The following is a 21,475-nucleotide window of genomic DNA, read 5'->3' on the forward strand; positions in this document are numbered from 1 at the left end:
AAATGCCGATCATACAAAATGCATGTTATATTTTATTTAATACTGACATGATTGAGATATTTGACATAAAAAACGTTTACATATAGTCCCTGTTACATATTAACCCCGTTCAAAAGTTTGCATATACTTGATTCTTAATAATCTGTTGTTACTTGATTGATCCACAGCTGTGTGTGTGTTTTTATTTTTTTGTTTTAGTTTAGTGATAGTTTATTCATGAATCCCTTGTTTGTCCTGAACAATTAAACTGCCCACTGTTGTTCAGAAAAATCCACAAATTCTTTGGTTTTTCAGCATTTTTGTGTAATATGAACCTTTTCCAACAATGACTGTATGATTTTGAGATCCATCTTTTCAACTGAGGACAGCTGAGGGACTCATATGCAACTATTACAAAAGGTTCAAACGCTCACTGATGCTCCAGAAGGAAACATGATGCACTAAGAGGCGGGGGTGAAAACTTTTGAATTTGAAGATCGGAATTTAACTTATTTTGTCTTCTGGGAAACATGTAAGTATCTTCTGTAGCTTCTGAAGAGAAGTGCTAAATGAAAAACATAAGATATTTAGGCAAAATGGGAAAAATGTACAAATCTTCATTCTGTTCAAAAGTTTTCATCACCACTCTTAATGCATCATGTTTCCTTCTGAAGCATCAGTGAGGATTTGAACCTTCTGTAATAGTTGCATATGAATGAACAACTATCACTAAAGGTTTTTGAGGGCAACATTTCAGGATTTTCCTCCATAAAGTGGACTTCAACAGGGATCAACGAGTTGAAGATCTAAATTGCCGTTTCATTGCAGCTTCAAAGGGCTCTACACGATCCCCGTCTTTTTCTAAAAGAAAATTACAATTTGTAAACTTTTTAAGCACAAATGCTCATCTTGCACTAGCTATGCAATGCACGTCTACGATTTGATGCAAAACGTAATCAGGTTTGAAAGGTCACACATTGTTTATTTCCTTGTCTGTGTGCTTTGGTTGAAAAAGGTACGGTAGGACAAAAACACCATCTCATTTTCTACTCCAACTTCAAAATCCGACATCATTATTTTACCTTTTTGTAAGTTTCTTTGCACATTCACTTTGTAAACACTGGGTTGATACTGTCAGCTACATCACACATGACCTTTCAAACCTTTTTTTTCTTTTAGAAAATGATTGATCGTTTCCTTTAAAACATTTTTAGGTGTACAAATGCAAGTTTACTATATGCAAGTAAAACTATTTCAGAAAAATAATTAATTATGAAATATTGGAAGATATTGATTTAGTATTCATGCCAAGGCGCACATACCGCAGACAACATTTTTATGTTATCCAGCCCTACCACACTGCAATTCTCAAATCTTGAACCTCTACAGTGAAATACTCATTTAATGCTTAAAACCAACTTGGTGAAATGAGCTTTGTTACAGCTCAGTCCAAAACCCCTGAGAGCAATGGATATACCCAGCTGGAGGAGTGTGGACTTTTTCATTTCGTATGAAATCTGGTCAAGGTCACTATTGTGTGAGAGTATCAGGACAGCAGAAATCCCATTCATTATTCATGTCTCTGACTGATAGCTATTTGGAGAGAGAAACTAGGCCTGTATCCCAATATTACTGGAGCTGATCCTTGTGATGCCTATATTGGTTACTGAAAAGTCTCATTCGTTTTCATAGCTATTCATACCTGAAGTGTCCGTGTACATTTTTGTATGTAGAATGTAGCATCTAAAACATAAACATTTCTAGTGTAAATGTACTTTTTAAAGTCATTTGCACTGTGTGTATAGGTGAATTTAAATCAATCTATGTTTTATGTTCTAAAACATATTTTTAAATGTTTGGCAAATGCTTTTATCCAAAGTGCATTCAAGGTATAAATGTTTTATCAGCAAGTGGGCTCCTTGGGAATTAAACTCAGGACCTGTGTGTGGCTAGCGTCATGCCTCACCAGATGAGCTACAGCTTTAGGATCTTAATTAGTGAGTCTCTAATTTAGCCCTTGCTCTGTGCTTAAAGTCCTTTAGTTAATTTGGTGTTACTGGTGTTAAAATGACCAACCTTTTAAAGATTGCTTGTAAAACTCTCATTATGCTATATTATCACCAAATCTTGGATTCAATCTTTTGTGAACTTGTTTGTGTTCAATTAGCACAAGTTTTGTGTTTCTTTTTGGAACAGAGTGTGAGGCCTTATTGATCTGAACTCATGCACCTTGTTTTTTTGAGTGGATAATTTGGGCAAAGAATATCCTCTTCAGGTTAAAGGAACACTCCACTTTTTTTGGAAATAGGCTCATTCTCCAACTCCCCCCGAGTTAATAAGTTGAGTTTTACCGTTTTGAAATCCATTCAGCCGTTCTCCTGTTCTGGCGATATCACTTTTAGCATAGCTTAGCATAGATCATTGAATCCTATTAGACCAATAGCATCACGTTCAAAAATGACCAACGAGTTTCGATATTTGTCCTATTTAAAACTCGACTCTTCTGTAGTTATATCATGTACTAAGACCGGTGGAAATGCAAAGCTTCAATTTTCTTGGCTGATAAGATTAGGAACTACACTCCCATTCCGGCGTAATAGTCAAGGAAGTTTGCTGCCGTAATATGGCCGAAGCAGGAGCAGTAATACCACGCAGCACATGTGCAAATGCTAAACTAGCTGGGAACTCATTTCTGATAATACTCTGCCTGCTTCGGCCATATTACGACAGCAAACTTCCTTGACTATTACGCCGGAATGGGAGTGTAGTTCCTAATCTTATCAGCCTAGAAACTCGCTGCTTTGCATTTTCCACCGGTCTTAGTACACGATATAACTACAGAAGAGTCAAGTTTTAAATACAACAAATATGGAAACTCGTTGGTCATTTTTGAACGCAATGCTATTGGTCTAATAGGATTCAATGATCTACGCTAAGCTATGCTAAAAGTGATATTGCCAGAACAGGAGAACGGTGAATGGATTTCAAAACGGTAAAAATCAACTTATTAACTCGGGGGGAGTTGGAGAATGAGCCTACAGTATTTCCAAAAAAAGTGGAGTGTTCCTTTAAAATGACCTGAAAGCAACATGAGGGTTAGACTAATATGATTAATTTCTCCAGATCGATACATACTGTACCTCAAACCTTAATTAAACAAGAAAAAATCTTATATGTGACCTGAGGTAACAATATAAGTTAAATGTTTGAACAAAATCTCATTACAGAGAAAAGGCAGCAGTCATTGTCCATGCAGCCCTTTTCTGAAGTGCTGATATTGACAGGTTAAAATGGCCGCCCGCAGGCCTGCAGTGTGTCAATGAGGTGCGCTATTGGAAATCATTCCAGCTCCACTTCTCTCAAGCTCTCGATGTATCCACTGCAGCTCAGTTAGCCTGTGGCTATTCAGCACTGAGATCCCAATACTCATAGCACACTGCAGCAGGGTTTATTTAAATGATTTATGTTTACTGTTAAATGAAGGACAGTGCAGTTCAAATGTCTGTAAATAAGCAATTAATCGCTCTAAAGGGAGAAACGCTATGATTTGCTGTGATATTCAACATAAATGCTTTTCAAAAACACCAGTTCGGCTGGGCTGTGACAGACAGTCCTTACAGAAGTAGAAATCATAAAAAAATAACTATTATCATTTCCACCTTTTATGCTGATTTAAGTGTTTTATTTATCTATTCAGAAAAATGAAATGAAAGCAATAGACATGTATGCAAAACAATAGACATATATGCATTTAAAAGATGCTTTACCAAAAAGTTTGTCAGACAAAAGAATATTTTTCTGTTGATTGCTACAAATGGTCCAAGTGAATTCCTTTGTGGTTCAATGTTGTTAGCAAATAAAACATCCCTGCTGAAAAAAAACAGCTAATACCAGCCTAGGCTGGTTGGCTGGTCTTAGCTGGTTTAAGCTGGAAGTAGCTGGTTTTAGCTGGTCTCCCAGCCTGGCTAGGCTGGTCAGGCTGGTTTTAGCTGGTGGTTTCCACCAATGACCAAAACCCCTCTTAAACCAGCCTGCTGACCAGCTATGACCAGCTAAAACCAGGCTGGTTTTAGCTGTTTTTTTCACCAGGGATGAAATATTCCAAGGGTGTGAATATTTCAGTCACTATACTTTTGCAAGAGCAAAAAAAGAAAGAAAGAAACAAATATAGTTGCAAGCAGTGATTACCAGGGTTCAAGCTCTTTCAAGCTCTCTCAAAAAATGCATTATGTAGCAAGCCTTTTTTTTTTTTTTTTGCAAATACAGGTAATTTACGATAGAAATATTATGGTTTGTAACATTTAAGACTGTTATAGCACGAACTGTGGTCCAATCTCCTTAAAACTGTGCGTGGTTGTTTAGAATCAACCGGTTTTGTGAAGTTATGAGATTTCCTTTAGGCTTAATAGGATTTTGGGTCAATTTGGACAGGCCTCTTTTCTAAACAACTCCGTTATAGCTTCCCAAAGGGTAAATTTCTAATTTTTTTTTTTTTTTTTTTGATAATTATTGACCTAGAGAATTGTACTGCAGTGTTTTTTCCAGATTGAGCGAAAAACCCAGGGCTAGTTAGCAAAAGTAGTTTTTGGTTCTAGAGGCAAAGTTATCCAGATTGAGTTGTTTTTTTAATATGATATGAATATGTGTGAAAAACCCCATAATGCTCAATCATTTAGGCCCTTGAAAAACACAACACCCCCCACCCCCTCCCATTGGCCGATTGCTTTCAAATCTCTCACAGACCGAGTTTTGTTTTGATCGGCCTTCGTTGACCATGTCTAATAGGTTCTCAAAGTTCATTGGACAATGGCGGCCATGTTTTTTTGAGATACGCAAATGTGCTTGTAGACACTTGTGGCACTTTGGACCAAGACTATGCACAGCGATTTGCATGTTGATAGGACAAATGATTGCATAGGTATAGCTATTTTTATGGTTTTTACGCTTATAGCGCCACCAAGTGGCCAAGCTCTACGATTTTTGTCCTGTGACCTTAGATTGAGTTCTTACAAGTGTTTTGAGTTTGGTGAAGATATCTAATTAGAGTTATAGGCCTTTTACTAAAAGTGGCCCTGCTTCCTGAATGTTTTGTGAGTCGATCGTTTGACTTTTTTTTAATAATTGATATTATTATTGATATTTGCTCTCCAGAGAATCTTTCTGCACTGGTTTGGTACAGATCAGGCGAAAAATACGATTTGCCAAAACTAGGTTTCGCAAAAAAATCCAAAATACCCAAAAATGTATTCTCACGATTGAATCTGGCATGCATTTTGCGAATTCCAGCAATATAAGACACTTGACTCTGCGACTGACGGTTTAGGAGTTATAAGCAATTTTATACTTCTGATCACTGTAGCGCCCCCTGTCAGGCCAATTGGAGCGAGCTTTGATGATGTTGTCTGTGGTGTGCTTACTACCATCCCTCTAAGTTTCAAGTCTCTACGACTTGCGGTTTGGTCTGTATGATCAGTTTTACATGGAGATCGCTGATCAGTGACCATTCTAACATTTTGCAATAGGGTTTCAGCGCTACGTGCTTGAACCCCTGGTAAATGTAAGTGTATGCCAATATTGCCATAACACACCCCACATACTATTCAAGCAATGAAAACATTTCTTTCAAACAATCTGCTCTTTGCAACAGTATCTGTAGTAATTGTGTTGTACTAAATCACAATTAAATCAATACTGCAATAAGTGAAATATTTTCCTTAAGAAAGCATGGTAAATAATGGATCACAGTAGAAATGTTTGTACATCTAGTATTCATTAGCCTCTCAAAGAAGCCCACCTGTGGTTAGCCAACAAACAATTCATTTCAACCCACCAGCAAAGAACCAAACCAAAAATGACATTCAATGACAAACTCATCTTGAGTTTCTGAAACACAACAGATCTTTTATCTGTGGAGAGTTGATAGGCTCGTAGAAGATCTCAAAATCATCTTGCTTGTTTGCAACAAACCTCAGATCTGACCCGAAAGTTTTGTAAGTGTTTTGTAAGAGTTTTAGAACACAAGAGAAAAGTAAACTTGGTAGGAAAACTTTTAGAAAACTCTTGCCTCAACACGCTTGAGGCAAAAGTAAGTTTTTGTGCTATCCAATGTTATGGTTGTTTAAATATATATTGTTTTTTTCACAGAAGGCATTACATTTTTGTTAATATGTGCATTGTCATTTAAACACATTTAAATAATTGTACAAAAGTATCATTTAGATCATTTTGAAGCTACTTTATTTACTTTGGACATCTTGAAAAGTGTTTTGGATTGAGTGTGTCTCTGACCTGAGAAACTAGGGATAACTGCCATCTCAGCAAGCTGCCATATGTGGAGTTGTTTTAATATTACACGCTGAAGAGCAAGAAACCATGTGGGAATACAGGGAGAGTGGGAAGAAAGAGAGTAGCACTTACAAAAACAAATAAACACTTTTCTCTACTATATGCCTGATTACTCTCACCGCACAGGCTCTCAGTGGTGTGTATTTCGGGTTAAACACACACAGTTTCTACTTTACATATGACTTCTAGCTCGCCTCACTCCCACTCAACAGAAATTCTTCATGCTCTGTGAGAGGGCAAATTCTGCAGCCTCTGATTCCTAAATGATTTCCAGTCGACTTCTCTCCCTGAGAGTTATTAATTCATCAGCACTTCTTTCCCCTGCTGTATTCAGAGTCAGCTATTATTGTTCTACCTATCATTTTATCTATTGATCGATCTGTATATCATCCATCCATCCATTCATCTATCTGTCTGTCAATCATCCACCCATCCGTCCGTCCATTCATCCATCCATCTATGCATCCATTCATCTATCCATTTGTCTGCTATCTATCCATCCATCTGTCCACCTGTCTGTCATTCCATCCATCTATTCTTTTGTCTGTCAGTCATCCACCCATCCATCCTACCATTCATCTATCCATCCATCCAACCATCCATCCATCCATTTCTCCATCTATCACTTTGTCTGCTATATATCTATTTATCTGTCTGTCCATCCGTCCATCCATTCGTCCATCAGTCCGTCTGTCTGGCTGTCATCCACCCACCCATCCGTCTATTCATCCATCCATCCGTTTATGTATCGATCCATCCATCTGTTCATTCGTCTGCTGTCTGTCTATGTCCATCTATCCATCCATCTATCCACTCGTCTGCTATCTATCTGTCAATCATTCACCCATTCGTCTGTCCATTCATGTATCCATCCATTCATCTGTTTGTCTATCCATCCACCTGTTCATCCATCCATCCATCCATCTGTCCATCTGTCCATTCGTCTGCTGTCTCTCTCCATCCATCTATCTGCTGTCTGTCCATCTATACATTCGTCTGTTATCTCTGTCCATCCATCTGTCTGATGTCTGTCCATTAATCCATCTATCCATTTGTCTGTCTGTCCATCCATCCATTCATCTGCTATCTTTCTTTCTATCCGTCTGTCCATCTGTCTTACTGTCATTCCATCCATCCACTTATCTGTCCATCCATACATCCATCCATTAGTCTGTCTATCATCCATCCATCCATTCATCTGCTGTCTCTCCATCCATCTATCTATCTGCCTATCCTTTTCTTTCTTTTTCTTTCTATCTGTCTGTCATTACATCCATTCATTCATTCATTCTTCTGTCTATCCATCTATCTATCCATTCATCTGTCTGTCCATCTATCCATCTGCCCGTCCGTCCGTCCAATTGTTCTGAATATGAATGCACTGCTCATGCATTTATCTGTCTTGTGCACAGGACACCTGCAATGATTGGCTGCTCTTTTGTGGTGGATCGTGAGTATTTTGGAGACATCGGACTGCTTGACCCAGGCATGGAGGTCTATGGAGGAGAGAACATTGAACTTGGTATGAGGGTAAGTAAGGTCCTTACTAAGCTATTTTTGTGCACTCATGTCATAGTTTGCTTATGACAAGTGAAGAATGGTGATGTAAAAATTTGCGCATAAAACATTCTAAGTTGTAATAGAGACAAATAAGCATCTGCCTCGTTAATTTTGTTCAGTTGAGATATTCACAGTCCAGTGTATTCACATAATTGGAATTCATTGAGCATGGAGTTGTTTTAGCATATGAGACCCTCTCAGAAATTACAATTTACGATTGTTGCCACCCTCTCTGTAAATTCACAGGTGATGATATAATTACCTCTACCTACAAAGCTTGAGAATTTGACATACGATTAATTACATTTCTTCATGCTTTCATACCCAAGGCGTTATACTAGAGACGTAAGCATGCAGATTCCCTCCTCCATCAAGGAGTAAATGCATTGCCCAAAGGAAATGAAAGTACTCAGTGCCAAATTACACAAGCTCCAATGCTTTAAAGGCAGTAGGGTACAAAGAAAGTAAATTCCTGCAGCTGCAGCCCTGAGAGAAATTTCATGGCCCACATGGTCTGTGAGCCACTGGAGAATTGAACTTGTTTAAATTCAGAAGCGGTTCTTTCTGTGGGGTGTGAATATCCTTGGAAGATTTGCATAATTTGGATAAAAATCCTTTAATTCATTTTAAAGATTCATTGCCAGTGCTGGTTGACAGAAATGTCTTTTCAGCCTGATGATAGACTGAACTATAGAGACAAATAGTACAGTTTGAAACGTCTGATTGGAGACAGTTTCAATTGTCTGTTTGTTAAGTCTCAGTGACAGTTGATACAAAAGCAGACTGAGTCATTTGTGGGTTTCTTTGCAGTTAGTTTCCTAGATTGCTGTACTTTCTTTTACATATCAGCATAAAGTCAGAATAAACAGTTTTTCTGAAACATCAGAGACATTTTAGTAGATTGGTATTGATTGAAATTGCACAGTGACTGTTTGCAGCCCATCATATTCTGATATTTTGCATCGTGTTTCATGTGCTGATACTTGACTTTAAGAACATTTTATTTGTTTTTGTACAGTAGATATGGCATTATGTGTATTCGCTACATATCCTGACTGATTTATACATTAAATAAGACTTTTTGTTTGAAATACTGTATACATTGTTTAGATATTTACCAATATTACATGGGCCACTTTTGAGATTAAGATTTGATTTCTGACCCCAGTTGTGCCTGAATAGTGAATCCGTATTCAGAAAGGCATGGAAAATTAATAACACGTTCTTAGAAGCCACTAAGCCTGTTACATTACAGTACATAAAATTTAACTTGCCGCATATGGCGAACAAACATCTAATCTTGTAAAATGTGTGGTAAGTACTGCCTCTCCATAGTATATAAAGAGTATGTGTGATCGCAAATCTTAAAAGTGAAAGTAGGAAGCGACCACACATTTCAATGCCCCATGTATTAATACCGCCTCCCTGATGCATACAGTTTATATATAGATATTATTTACTTGCAAGAGAAAGCATTGACATTTTTTCCTCCCAGCTCATATTTATTCCTTTTAGGAGTTGCGTAGTACACATCATTTCCTTTCAGAACACGGTTTTTGGATTTGGGCACATTCCCGCTATCCTATATTAGTGTAAGCATGTGATCTGCATGTGTTCTCATCTTTTGCATGAGCCCAGCAGACTGTTCATTGTGAATTCCATTTATTCCTTCATTACATGCTGCAGAAGGTTTCTTGTAACATAAAAAATGACAGAATTTCCAATTTAGCAAATGCGTCAAATTCCCAGCTTTGAAATAAACCAAATGCTTATTGATGCCGAACACAGCGATGGCACATATGATCCATCTCAGCCTCTGGTTAATCCTCCAAAGCTGATGCAGCTCATTCAGGAGGGATAACTTTGACTGACAGCTACATATTTAATAATTAACCTTATGCCACACCAAATAGACAACCTTAGTTCACTCTGTGAATAGATTCAGAATGCGGGGAGTCGAAGAGAGGACAGTGTAGAGCAATAGGCTCTGATTGAATAGGTTATATGAAGACTAAAAAACATTAGAAGAAATGTGCAGCCGTATGATGGGAGTTTAATTTGTGTGAAGTTGTCCCAAATGCCCATGAGGGAAATTAAAACTGCCGTAAAGTGGCTCAGAAAGAGCTGAATTGACACTTACAGCCCAAAGTAATTGCATTTAGTGTATATCAGTTAGATTTTATCCTGAAGTGACATTTTGCTGTTTTACCAATGCAAGTAGGAGTGCATAGACTAAGGGAGGGTGACTCACATGGGAGCGCTCTTTTATGGCATTAGGATTATCAACAAATTTGTTTACTTTCTTTTCTAACTGCAGATTTTTTGGACCTCTGGAGTTTCATTTACGTCTATGAATTTTGCAGATGCTGTTATCTTGGTAACAGTGTTGAACTTACAGTGTATGAAGCTGCAATGCTGCACAAAAAACTGTAGTAGTAAAAGATGTTGTATTTTAGTTATATTTATATTTAAATATAAATCAAAAAAATATATATTACTATTGGGGTTCAAGTGCTTTAAAGGAGTAGTTCACTTCCAGAACAAAAATGTACAGATAAAGTACTTATCCCGTTGTCATCCGAAATATTCACGCCTTTCTTCTTCAGTCAAAAAGAAATTATGTTTTTAAGGAAAACATTTATGGAATTCTCTCCATTTAGTGGACTTCAGTGGAGTCCATGAGTTTTAACATCCAAAACGCAGTTTAAATGCAGCTTCAATGGGCTCTAAACGACCCAAGCATTTTGGACATTCAAACTCACAGCCACCATAGAAGTCCACTATATAGAGATAATTCCTGAAATGTTTTCCTCAAAAAACATAATTTCTTTACATTTGAAAATTTAAAATTTTTTGTTCTTCAAAATTTGAGTTTTCGTTTTGGAGATATGGTTTTTTGCTTGCACTTGACCATGCCCCTTTTCTAAATGACCCTGTTATAGCTACCCAAAGGGTAAAGTTGAAAATTTTTTGATAATTATTGATCTAGACAGTTGTACTGCAGTGAGCTTTTTGACGTTAAGTGAAAAACCTAGGACTAATTCGCAAAAGTAGGTTTTTTAAAATAATGAATTGCAATAAACAATTTGATTGACAGCAGTGGTTCTTGAGGCGATGTTGCTCAGAATAAGGGTATATATGAAATTATATGAATAGTGTATGGATGTGTGAAACACCATGTGATTACAGAGGCATAAAACTCATTGGCGCCACCTAATGGCTGATTGCTTTCAAAATTCGTACAGACCTTTAGAGTCAAACAAGTCCACAGAGTTTCACTGATATATGATACATTAAAACAATATGGTAAAACAGACCAGTTTGCAATATCAAGCAGCAAAACGAGCTGCTTGATATTGCAGACCCTAGAAAAAATTTTCTAGGGCCAGACCCTAAAAATTTTGAAATGGCCACACCCACTCTTATAGTAAGATAAGGTGGATAGATGCTCAAAATTCATTGGCCGATGGCGGCGATGTTGTTTGAGATATACAGATTTCCTCATATATAAACATAACACCTTGGACAAAGACACTGCATGCCAATTTTCAAGTTGTTTGGACTAACAGTTGCGTAGTTAGAGCCATTTCATGTTTTAATTGTATAGTGCCACCTAGTGGTCACCATGTTTTTTTTTTTGTTTGTTTGTTTTACTGTGACCTCAGATTGAGCTCACAGTAAAAAAAAAACATATGTTTGAGTTTGGCAAAAATATATGCGTTTTAGTAAAACTTACAAACGTTTTAGCATCCCGTTGCGACAGTGAGTCAAAAGTTCTTATTTTCTTTTCTTTTCTTTTCTTTCCAGAGAATTTTCTGTTTTTGTACTGATTTGGTTAAAGGTTGTATCAGCGATTTCTAGCCTAAAACATAAAGTGTCAATTTCAGCTGACCTTTCTTCACGATCCGCTCGCTGCCTGCCCCATAAATTGTCTGTGAAAAAAACACGTCTCTCTGGTCATTGTTTTTTTGGCATATCTCGGACCCAGGCGGACCAGAGAGATGCGTTTTTTTCACAGACAATTTATGGGGCAGGCAGCGAGCGGATCGTGATGAAAGGTCAGCTGAAATTGACACTTTATGTTTCAGGCTATCGCTGATACAACCTTTAAGATTGGGTGAAAAACCTAGGAAAAGTTTCTTTTTATAGTGCAACCTTAAAAATAAAGGTGCTTTAAAAGGTTCTTCACAGCGATGCCATAGAAGAACCATTTTTGGTTCCACAAAGGACCATTCAGTCAATGGTTCTTTAAAGAACCATCTCTTTCTTACCTTTTTATAATCTGAAGAACCTTATTTTGCCACAAAGAGCCTTTTGTGAAACAGAAAGGTTCTTCAAATTTTAAAGTTTTTTTATGGAACCATTTAGACATAAAAGGTTTTTCCATGGCATTGTGAAGCACCTTGATTTTTAAGAGTGTATTGGCAAATCGCTGCACTTTTTTTGTACTGTGACCTCAGATTGAGCTCTTACAAACGTGTTCTGAGTTTACCACAAATATCTCTATCCTCTCAAGAGTTATAGGTGTTTTAGTAAAAGTGGCTCCGCCGCTTAGGAAAGTTTTAGCTTCCCATTGCGACGGTGAGTTGAAAGTTCAGTTTTTTGATAATAAATGAAGCTAGCGCAAGTTCTGCCAGGAAGACTCAATTGTTCGCGTCACTAATTACCTCCTCATCTATCCAATCATATCATTTACTGTAGCTTAAAAAGGGTAGCGCTTACACATGTCTGAGTTCGCAGATGCTGTCGCTCCAGTACCTCCATCCTCCCCACCTCCACCAAGATGGGATCCTTCCTCCAACGACTCTACTCCACCAAGCCGGGTCCTCCCTCTACCAACCACATCACCATCAGTCAATCTATCCCCTCCATCCCGAAGACTTCAGATTGTTCTTTTCCTCCATTCACCCACCATCACCAGATGGCCCCTTTCCTGACTCCGGGGGGTGAGCGGCGCCCCCGCCTTCGTCTTCAGGCGGGACCCGCAGATTCCGTACCCTCTGAATGCAAGTTAAGAACGGGGCCTACTCCAAATAACCTGATTGCTTGCTGAGCTCCTAAATAAATGTCATTGTCACAGTATAAATTCTCCCGAGTCTTTCTGGTAGAACTGATATTCACTCTTCAAAAAATTCTCTCTTTCTGCACTGGTTTGGTTCCAATCAAGTGAAAAACCTAGGAATAGTTCACAAAAGTAGGTTTTTTATGCTTGAAAATGATCGAATGAGTCATGTGCTTTCTCTGTCGTGGGCCAAGTGTTCCAACATTATAAAACGCTTGCGCCTGCGACTAACAGTTTAGGAATTATGAGCAATTTCACAATTTTTTTATTGCTGTAGCGCCACTGTTAGGCCGATTAGGGCAAGCCTTGTTGACGTTGTAGATGGTGTGAGTACTACCATCTCTCCGAGTTTCAAGTCTTTGCGACTTATGGTCTGGTCTGCCCAGTTACTTTTAAGAGGAAAATGCTGGTCCTTGGCTATTCTAACAATTACAATAGGGATTTAGGATTAAATTAAACATTTTAATTAAATATAAATATATATTTATAGAAACATTTAGTAAAAAAGAAATGCTGTACTTTCATAAAAATCATATACGGTAGTCGTTTTTCCCTGCTTTATTCAGGTCTGATGAAACTAATGGCGATTTACAATTTCACAGAGACTCTGTTGCTCAGATACAGACCCAATGCTGCAGAACCTTTTCTAATGATTTAAAGGACTTAATGAGATAGATTTCATGTAGAATCAGATGTAACGCAAAACCTGAACAGAGGCTAAAGCTGCATGTCAGATCTCCAGTGACTTTTGTCCTTGCTTCAAACCTTCCAAAAGGGAGCAATTTTTTCATTATGAACACAGGCGAGCAGGTCTTTTCCATCTGCCGTCGCTTCACTTCACACCCACACGCACACATACGTACGCTGAAAGGCGAATACAAAACAAACCAGTGAAGGGAGAGAAGGAAGATGACCTTTGGATCATGTTGGCGAATTGTAAAGCTTTTAAATCTTTCTGAGCGGCATCTTTGCTTGAGGTCGTATTGTACATTCACAATCGGTTTGCCCTTTGGTCAATCGAATGCAGCTTTAATGGACTCAAAGGCATATATTTTGTCCTGTTGATATGCATTATGGGAAGCTGCTCGATTATTGAGCATCTGGCTCTCTTTTCTTTATGTAGATAGATGGAATTCATTTGCATAACTAACTAGTGACTAACCACATAGATCAGAGCAGCTTTTCTCTTTAATTGGGTTATTGGGGGAATGTGTTATTAGTTGCTTTAGAAAATTGGCTGAGACACTGAGACAGGAAGTTTTCTTTGGGAGCTCATTCCCTTGTCTGTGTGGATCATATCAGCAGACTCTGAAATGTTTACAAGCTCTGATCTCTGTAAGAATCACAGACATTTCAAGGTAACATCACAACCGATTTGATACAACCATCACGGGGACAAAGAAACTCATCTAAACTGGAACGTAGTCTCATTTGTTTTAAAAGGGTCATGTCAAATAACATTTTTCAAAATCTTTTGAACACAAACCTTCCAAAAGCATCAGAAAGTAACTGCAAAAAGGCTCATTTTGAACTTAGGTCATTTTGAAAAATGTATTTATTTATATTTACTTATTTGTTAGGTTATTTTTAGCTAGATTCCTCAGCGCATCACACATTTTAACCATTTTTTCAGCACACGTTTTCTCAGAACACACAGTAAAGTAGCTTTGCAAGGAGCTTGTTAATAAACGATGGGGAACTGCACTATATTCGCCCCAACAGAAAGCTCACAAATCATTAGTAAGAGCAGCTACACATTTCAAATGAAAGACAACTTTTTAAAAAAAAGTTTATAAAGAAGTTCCTCATTAAAAAAGTTTTGCCCCATAGAAATTTCAAAATGATTTACAATTACAGCAGCCAATGACAGCAAAGTTGTTGAGTTTAATCTAATACATTATTTTATTATGATTTTGTGTTCTTATTCTCTTGCTTATTTTTTAAATGTGGTTTTATTTTGTTATTATATTATTTTTATTTAATTATCTTTCTATTTTTCATTTGTGGATGCTTGTGTATTTTCTTCTGTTAAGCACTTATAGGTGTATTAATTATATGGCTCTATGAAATCCATTTTATTTTTCCCAAATTTAGTTTCTCATAATTTGACAAATTTATTAATCAAAAAACATGTCTAATTAATTGAAATCATGAAACGTACAATATTTAAAAGCTATTTATTAAAAGTTATATGGGTCAAAGATGTTAAGATGTCCACATCAAAATAAATTTACAAAAGTGATTTTATTTCAATGAAAAGCACATTAAATGTAAGTAAAGTGTCTACTTTTAAGGTTTCAAATAAGTTTTTGGAGAATAAAATGTCAAAATTTGTTTTGAAATAATGTTATATTGTCATTCAGTGTAACATAATATTTATGTAAAAATTCAAACCTAGGAGTTACGGACTGGTGCTGGTTTGACGAGACCGAAGCCAAAACTCAAATAATAAATACTTTTAATCGTGATCTTCAAAGGAAAGACAGGAGATTGCCACACACGTGCTACATTCACATTCAATGACCGACAAAGGACTAAACTCAAAGACAGACTTATAAAGGGGAACTAATCATGAAACACAGGTGATACAGTTAATGACTAACCAAGGACTAAGGCAAGGCAAGGCAAGTTTATTTATATAGCACATTTCATACACAATGGTAATTCAAAGTGCTGTACATAAGAGGAGTTAAAAATCACAAAAGCATAAAAATCATAGTCATAAAAATTTAAAATAATAATCACACAAACAGAAGAACATTTTAAATGAATTTAAAAATTAATTAAAACAGTAGTAATGGTTATCACACTAACAACAATAAAAACAGAATTTAAGAACATTTAAGATGATTTGAAAAATTGATTTTAAAATTAATTTTAAAATTAATTTGCACAGTAAAATGATTATACATAAAAACTAAACCTAATGATCACAAACAGACGGGGGAAGACAGAGGGAGAAACCAAATCACAAACAGTGCAAAACAAAGGCAAAAGACATGAAGTCAGGTAACATTACCTCCCCCTCCCGGTAGGCGCTCCTCGCGCCGTGACGGAAACACCGGGGAGGGAGGGCGGGCACCCTGGAGGCCGTTACAGGACAGGACCTTACTGGTTTGGGAAGGCCTCCAGGGCGGATCAGGGAGCCATGGCGGGTCAGGGAAATCAGGAGTCCATGGCCTGGCCAATAGTTCACGTGGCCATGGCGGGTCAGGAGGCCATGGCCGGACAGACAGTTCATAAGGCCATGGCCAGACAGACAGTTCATAAGGCCATGGCGGGTCAGGGGGCCATGGCCGGACAGACAGTTCAAGGAGCCATGGCGGGTCAGGAAGCCATGGCCGAGCATACAGTTCATATGGCCATGGTGGGTCAGGAGGCCATGGCCGAGCATACAGTTCATATGGCCATGGTGGGTCAGGAGGCCATGGCCGAGCAGACAGTTCATATGGCCATGGTGGGTCAGGAGGCCATGGCCGAGCAGACAATTCATATGGCCATGGTGGGTCAGGAGGCCATGGCCGGACAGATAGTTCAAGGAGCCATGGCTGGGCAGCCCCCGTGGCCTTGGCCTCGGCCTCAGTCCTCGGCCCGGCCACGTTGGCTAGGGGTATGTAGCCCCCCCCCCCCCCCCCAAATTTTCTTTGGGAAATTCAGGGGCTTTGAAGGACCTTCTGGCAGAGTGGGCTCTGGAGGCAGCTCTGGAGGAGCGGACCTCGGAGGACGCTTTGGAAGGCTGGACTGGACCAGCGGAGGCTCTGGAAGGCTGGGCTGGACCAGCGGAGGCTCTGGAAGGCTGGGCGTAACCAGCGGAGGCTCTGGAAGGCTGGGCGTAACCAGCGGAGGCTCTGGAAGGCTGGGCTGGACCAGCGGAGGCTCTGGAAGACTGGATGGGACCAGACGAGGCTCTGGACGGCGCTCTTGATGAGCGGGCTCTGGACGGCGCTCTTGATGAGCGGGCTCTGGACGGCGCTCTTGAGGAGCGGGCTCTGGACGGCGCTCTTGAGGAGCGGGCTCTGGACGGCGCTCTTGAGGAGCGGGCTCTGGACGGCGCTCTTGAGGAGCGGGCTCTGGAGGACGTTCTGGTGATAGGATAGGGGCTGCAAACTCCATAGGAAGAGCCATATCCATCAGGTCCATTGCATCCTTTTCGACCGGGAACTCAGAAACGAAGGCCCACTTGGCCGGGAAATCAGGAACGTCGACCATCTTGGCCGGGAAAATCAGAAACGACGGCCATCTCGGCCGGGAAATCAGGAACAGGGGCCATTTCGGTCAGGAACTCAGGAACAGCGGCCATCTTGACCGGGAAATTAGGAACTGTGGCCATCTTGACAGGGAAATCAGGAACTGCGGCCATCTCGGCCGGGAAATCAGGAACTGTGGCCATCTTGACCGGGAAATCAGAAACTGTGGCCATCTTGACAGGAAGAGCAGGAACTGTGGCCATCTCAGCCGGGAAATCAGGAACATCGGCCATCTTGGCCGGGGAATTAGGAACTGTGGTCATCTTGACAGGGAAATCAGGAACTGCGGCCATCTCGGCCGGGAAATCAGGATCTGTGGCCATCTTGACAGGGAAATCAGGAACTGCGGCCATCTCGGCCGGGAACTCAGGAATGGAGGCCATCTTGGCCGGGAAATCAGGAACAGGGGCCATTTCGGTCAGGAACTCAGGAACAGCGGCCATCTTGACCGGGAAATTAGGAACTGTGGCCATCTTGACAGGGAAATCAGGAACTGCGGCCATCTCGGCCGGGAAATCAGGAACTGTGGCCATCTTGACCGGGAAATCAGAAACTGTGGCCATCTTGACAGGAAGATCAGGAACTGTGGCCATCTTGACCGGGAAATCAGAAACTGTGGCCATCTTGACCGGGAAATCAGAAACTGTGGCCATCTTGACAGGAAGAGCAGGAACTGTGGCCATCTCAGCCGGGAAATCAGGAACATCGGCCATCTTGGCCGGGAAAACAGGAACAGAGTTCATCTCGCGTGCAGACTTGGGCTTTGTCGCCGTCTTGCGTGTGGATTTGGGTGTTGCAGCCTTTTTGGGTTGAGGTTCTTGGCGTTGGGTGAGCTGGTGCGATGTGACGTGTTTCTGAGGGGGTTGGACATTGCATCGGACTGCCATTCTCTATTTCAGGGCTATTCAATTAGATCCATTTGAGGGCCGGATTATCGAACTGGAAATTTGAAGCGGGCCTAGGGGATGGGGGCCGTCCCGATCTTTTTCTAGGGGGCCTATACAATTACATTGAAATGCATATTCACTAAAATGAATATTACCAACACCAACATCTATAAAATGTTAAGGTGCTGTCTGTCAATCAATAAAAAAAAATAAAATCACACATTTTTTTGTAATTAATCATGAATAATCGCATATTTATATATTTTACTGTCATAATTTCACAATGAACCTTTTTAAAGCATTTTTAAATGTGTTTAATAGCATCTTTTTACCAAGTAGCCTATTTTTAATGAAGTATTGATATCAATATTGCTACTGGTGTCTCTATTAAATGAATTTTCTCTCAGTTTTACATATTAATTATGTCCATTTCAACATTACAGTAGAATTGAAAGCCCAACATTTAATAGGCTCTGAAATATATAACAGCTTTTAATTTAGGTGATTTTAAAACAATCTTTACCTAAACTATAAATTGTATATGCATAAAATATACAGATTTTTATTGCCATATACTGGTTATAATCGTCATTTTATGTATTTAATTTTACATTAGTGTTTGTTTACCACAAAGTATATTTTGTCCATCAAAATAACATTCAAATTGGATCATAAGAGCTTTAAAGTGCTTAAAATGGTTTTGCAAAATGCTTGAAAGTCATTGAAAAGTGCTTGAATTTCTCTCTCAAAAGTTTGTACAAACCCTGAAATTAATACTGTAATAACATTCGACTTTGCTTAAGTTGGTGTGACTTCTGGTTGTTTGACTTACATCAGCGCTGTTAATAACAGAATTCTGATTCATCATTCAAATGATTCTCACTGATCTTTCAGCAACCTTAATTCATTCTGGGCGAAATCAAACACTTTTCACTGGATCTCGCAGCACTGTGCAGTAACAGTGTCGCGAAATCAACTTTGGTTCCCGAGGCTGTTCTGAGCTTGGACAAGTGTTTTTGCGTTGCGGATCCGAGCTGATAAACGGTACGCGCTGCGCAGCTCAAACGTGCCGCGCTTTGGTTTCTCTTTCGCTTCGTTTGCCGTTTAATGTTTCTCATATGAAACAGAAATAGCAGCGCGTATGAGTTGAATAACGCGGTGGTCGCGCCATTGCGGCCGCTCACAAAATTTAGTCGCACCGGCAGAAAAAATGCGACCATTTGGTCGCAGTCTGGAGCCCTACAAGTGCTTGTCAAATCTGCCGTCTATTGCGATCTCCGGTAGATTGTTGTTGTTCTTGGCTCTCTAGCTTTTCTTTTTTGGCTGGCCCGCAGCCTAGTGGACAAACTAATTAGTGCAAAAACCATTCAAGCCACCTGCTGCTCCCTCGGGCCGGACGAAGATGATTGGCGGGCCGCCAATTGAATAGCCCTGCTCTATTTGTTGTATCTCGAAATTAGAGCCGTTCAAATAGAGAATGATATTGACCAATTCGACAAACGGGAAATCATAAACAGAGAGATCGCAACGAATAGTTTCTTCGTCCAACCCCAACAGAAACACAAAGCCGAAAGAGACGTCGGGCCAGCTCACCTGATGGTAAAGCTCAATGAAATCCTCTACATACCGCTCCAACTCCCGACCGCTCTGCCTCAAGCTCCACAGCCGTTCCTTAGCACTACGGTTTTGGTCGGTCATTCTGTTACGGACTGGTGCTGGTTTGAGGAGACGGAAGCCAAAACTCAAATAATAAATACTTTTAATGGTGATCTTTAAAGGAAAGACAGGAGATTGCCACACACGTGCTACATTCAATGACCGACAAAGGACTAAACTCAAAGACAGACTTATAAAGGGGAACTAATCATGAAACACAGGTGCAGTGTTGCCAGATTGGAAATGTCCAAGTATCGTACCAGAAGCTCAAAATTATCGTATATGGGAGAAAATTATCGTATTTGAGTCAAACGTTCAAAATAAAGATATTTATCTAGATGTTACAGCTATTTATCCTTTTCAGCACTCATGCTAAACTATCTTACCCGAGTCAAACGTTCAAAATACAGCTATTAATCTAGATGTTACAACTATCTATCCTTTTCAGCACTCATTTTCTATACTTTATTGTTAAACTAACAATCTCAGTTTTGAAAAAACTGACCTAAGTGCGACAGGAACGTTAACTTGTGCTCGTGAGAGAGAGCCATTCTCCACGATGATATTGGTTGAGAAGACGCAAGAACGGATGAAAGACATGCGTAACGCCACGTTCACGTCTCCTCACAATCATGCAGGTAGACGTAGGATCCACACAGCTAGATCTTTGAGAATAGAAGCTCTATAATTAAAACGACCATGGTGTCACAAAATTCTGAAATTATCGTACATTGTGGTATTATTGATCGTACATCGTACAGAGGTCAAAATTATGGTACAAATACGATAATTATCGTACGTCTGGCAACACTGCACAGGTGATACAGATAATGATTAACCAAGGACTAAACCAAATGATCACAAACAGACGGGGGAAGGCAGAGGGAGAAACCAAATCACAAACAGTGCAAAACAAAGGCAAAAGACATGAAACATCAGGTGACATGTAACACAAGGATAGTGGCAAATTTAAAAAATGTAGAATTACAATTGTGAAAGTAATCTGTCTTTTAATATCATAAATTGATTTTTGTTGTAAATATGCCTGAAAAGATTGTTACACTGAATGACATTTTGGTGTCTTCTGTAAGATAACTGTTCTGTTAGAGAAAAATGTATGACATGTATTTTTTGCTCAAAAAAACAAAAACAAAAATGCAATTAAATTAAACAGAAAACTTTTTAATATTTTTTTGGAAAAACAACAATTTATAGCAGTATTACACTAATTGTTTTTATGCTTAAACCCTTTTTTGTCTTTGAACCATATATAAATATATATATATATATACAGTATATATATATATATATATATATATATATATATATATATATATATATATATATATGAAAAATGCCCCCCCAAAAAACCTAAAGTCATATAATGAAGATATTGCTTGACAGCTGACAGAATTATTAATACGCCACAGAAGTCTCATAAAAACCTAAGCTAAGGAGATGTTTGTTCCATTATTTCCCTCACTGTACTATCTATATTTATTTTCTCCTCTGAGCCAAAATTGAGTTTTATAATTTCCATTAGGCTTAGCTCACCCTGCAGATCTGGAACGAACTCATTTTACCGCTCCTGTTCTGTGTTTAGTGAAGAGAGAGGAGATGAGAGATGCTGGCGCTCTGGGGGGCCGGAGCTTGGCTCCGTTATGGCTCATATGAGGTTTTTGATACATCCCACAGATCATGCTGTTTCAGTGGACTGTTCTCCAGGGATGCGATGTGTC

General features: G+C 39.2%; 1 protein-coding gene across 1 annotated transcript in view; it reads left to right on the plus strand.

Annotated features, from left to right (window-relative positions):
- Positions 1-21,475, plus strand: part of galnt9 (polypeptide N-acetylgalactosaminyltransferase 9) — a 115,702-nt gene that overhangs the window by 67,299 nt on the left and 26,928 nt on the right. The window contains exon 6 of the mRNA XM_073840540.1: positions 7,737-7,854. Coding sequence (XP_073696641.1) covers positions 7,737-7,854 — 118 coding nt within the window. The remainder of the gene's footprint in view (positions 1-7,736; positions 7,855-21,475) is intronic.

The sequence above is a fragment of the Garra rufa genome, chromosome 5 (genome assembly GCF_049309525.1).
Source record: "Garra rufa chromosome 5, GarRuf1.0, whole genome shotgun sequence".
In the NCBI taxonomy this organism is placed as follows: Eukaryota; Metazoa; Chordata; class Actinopteri; order Cypriniformes; family Cyprinidae; genus Garra; species Garra rufa.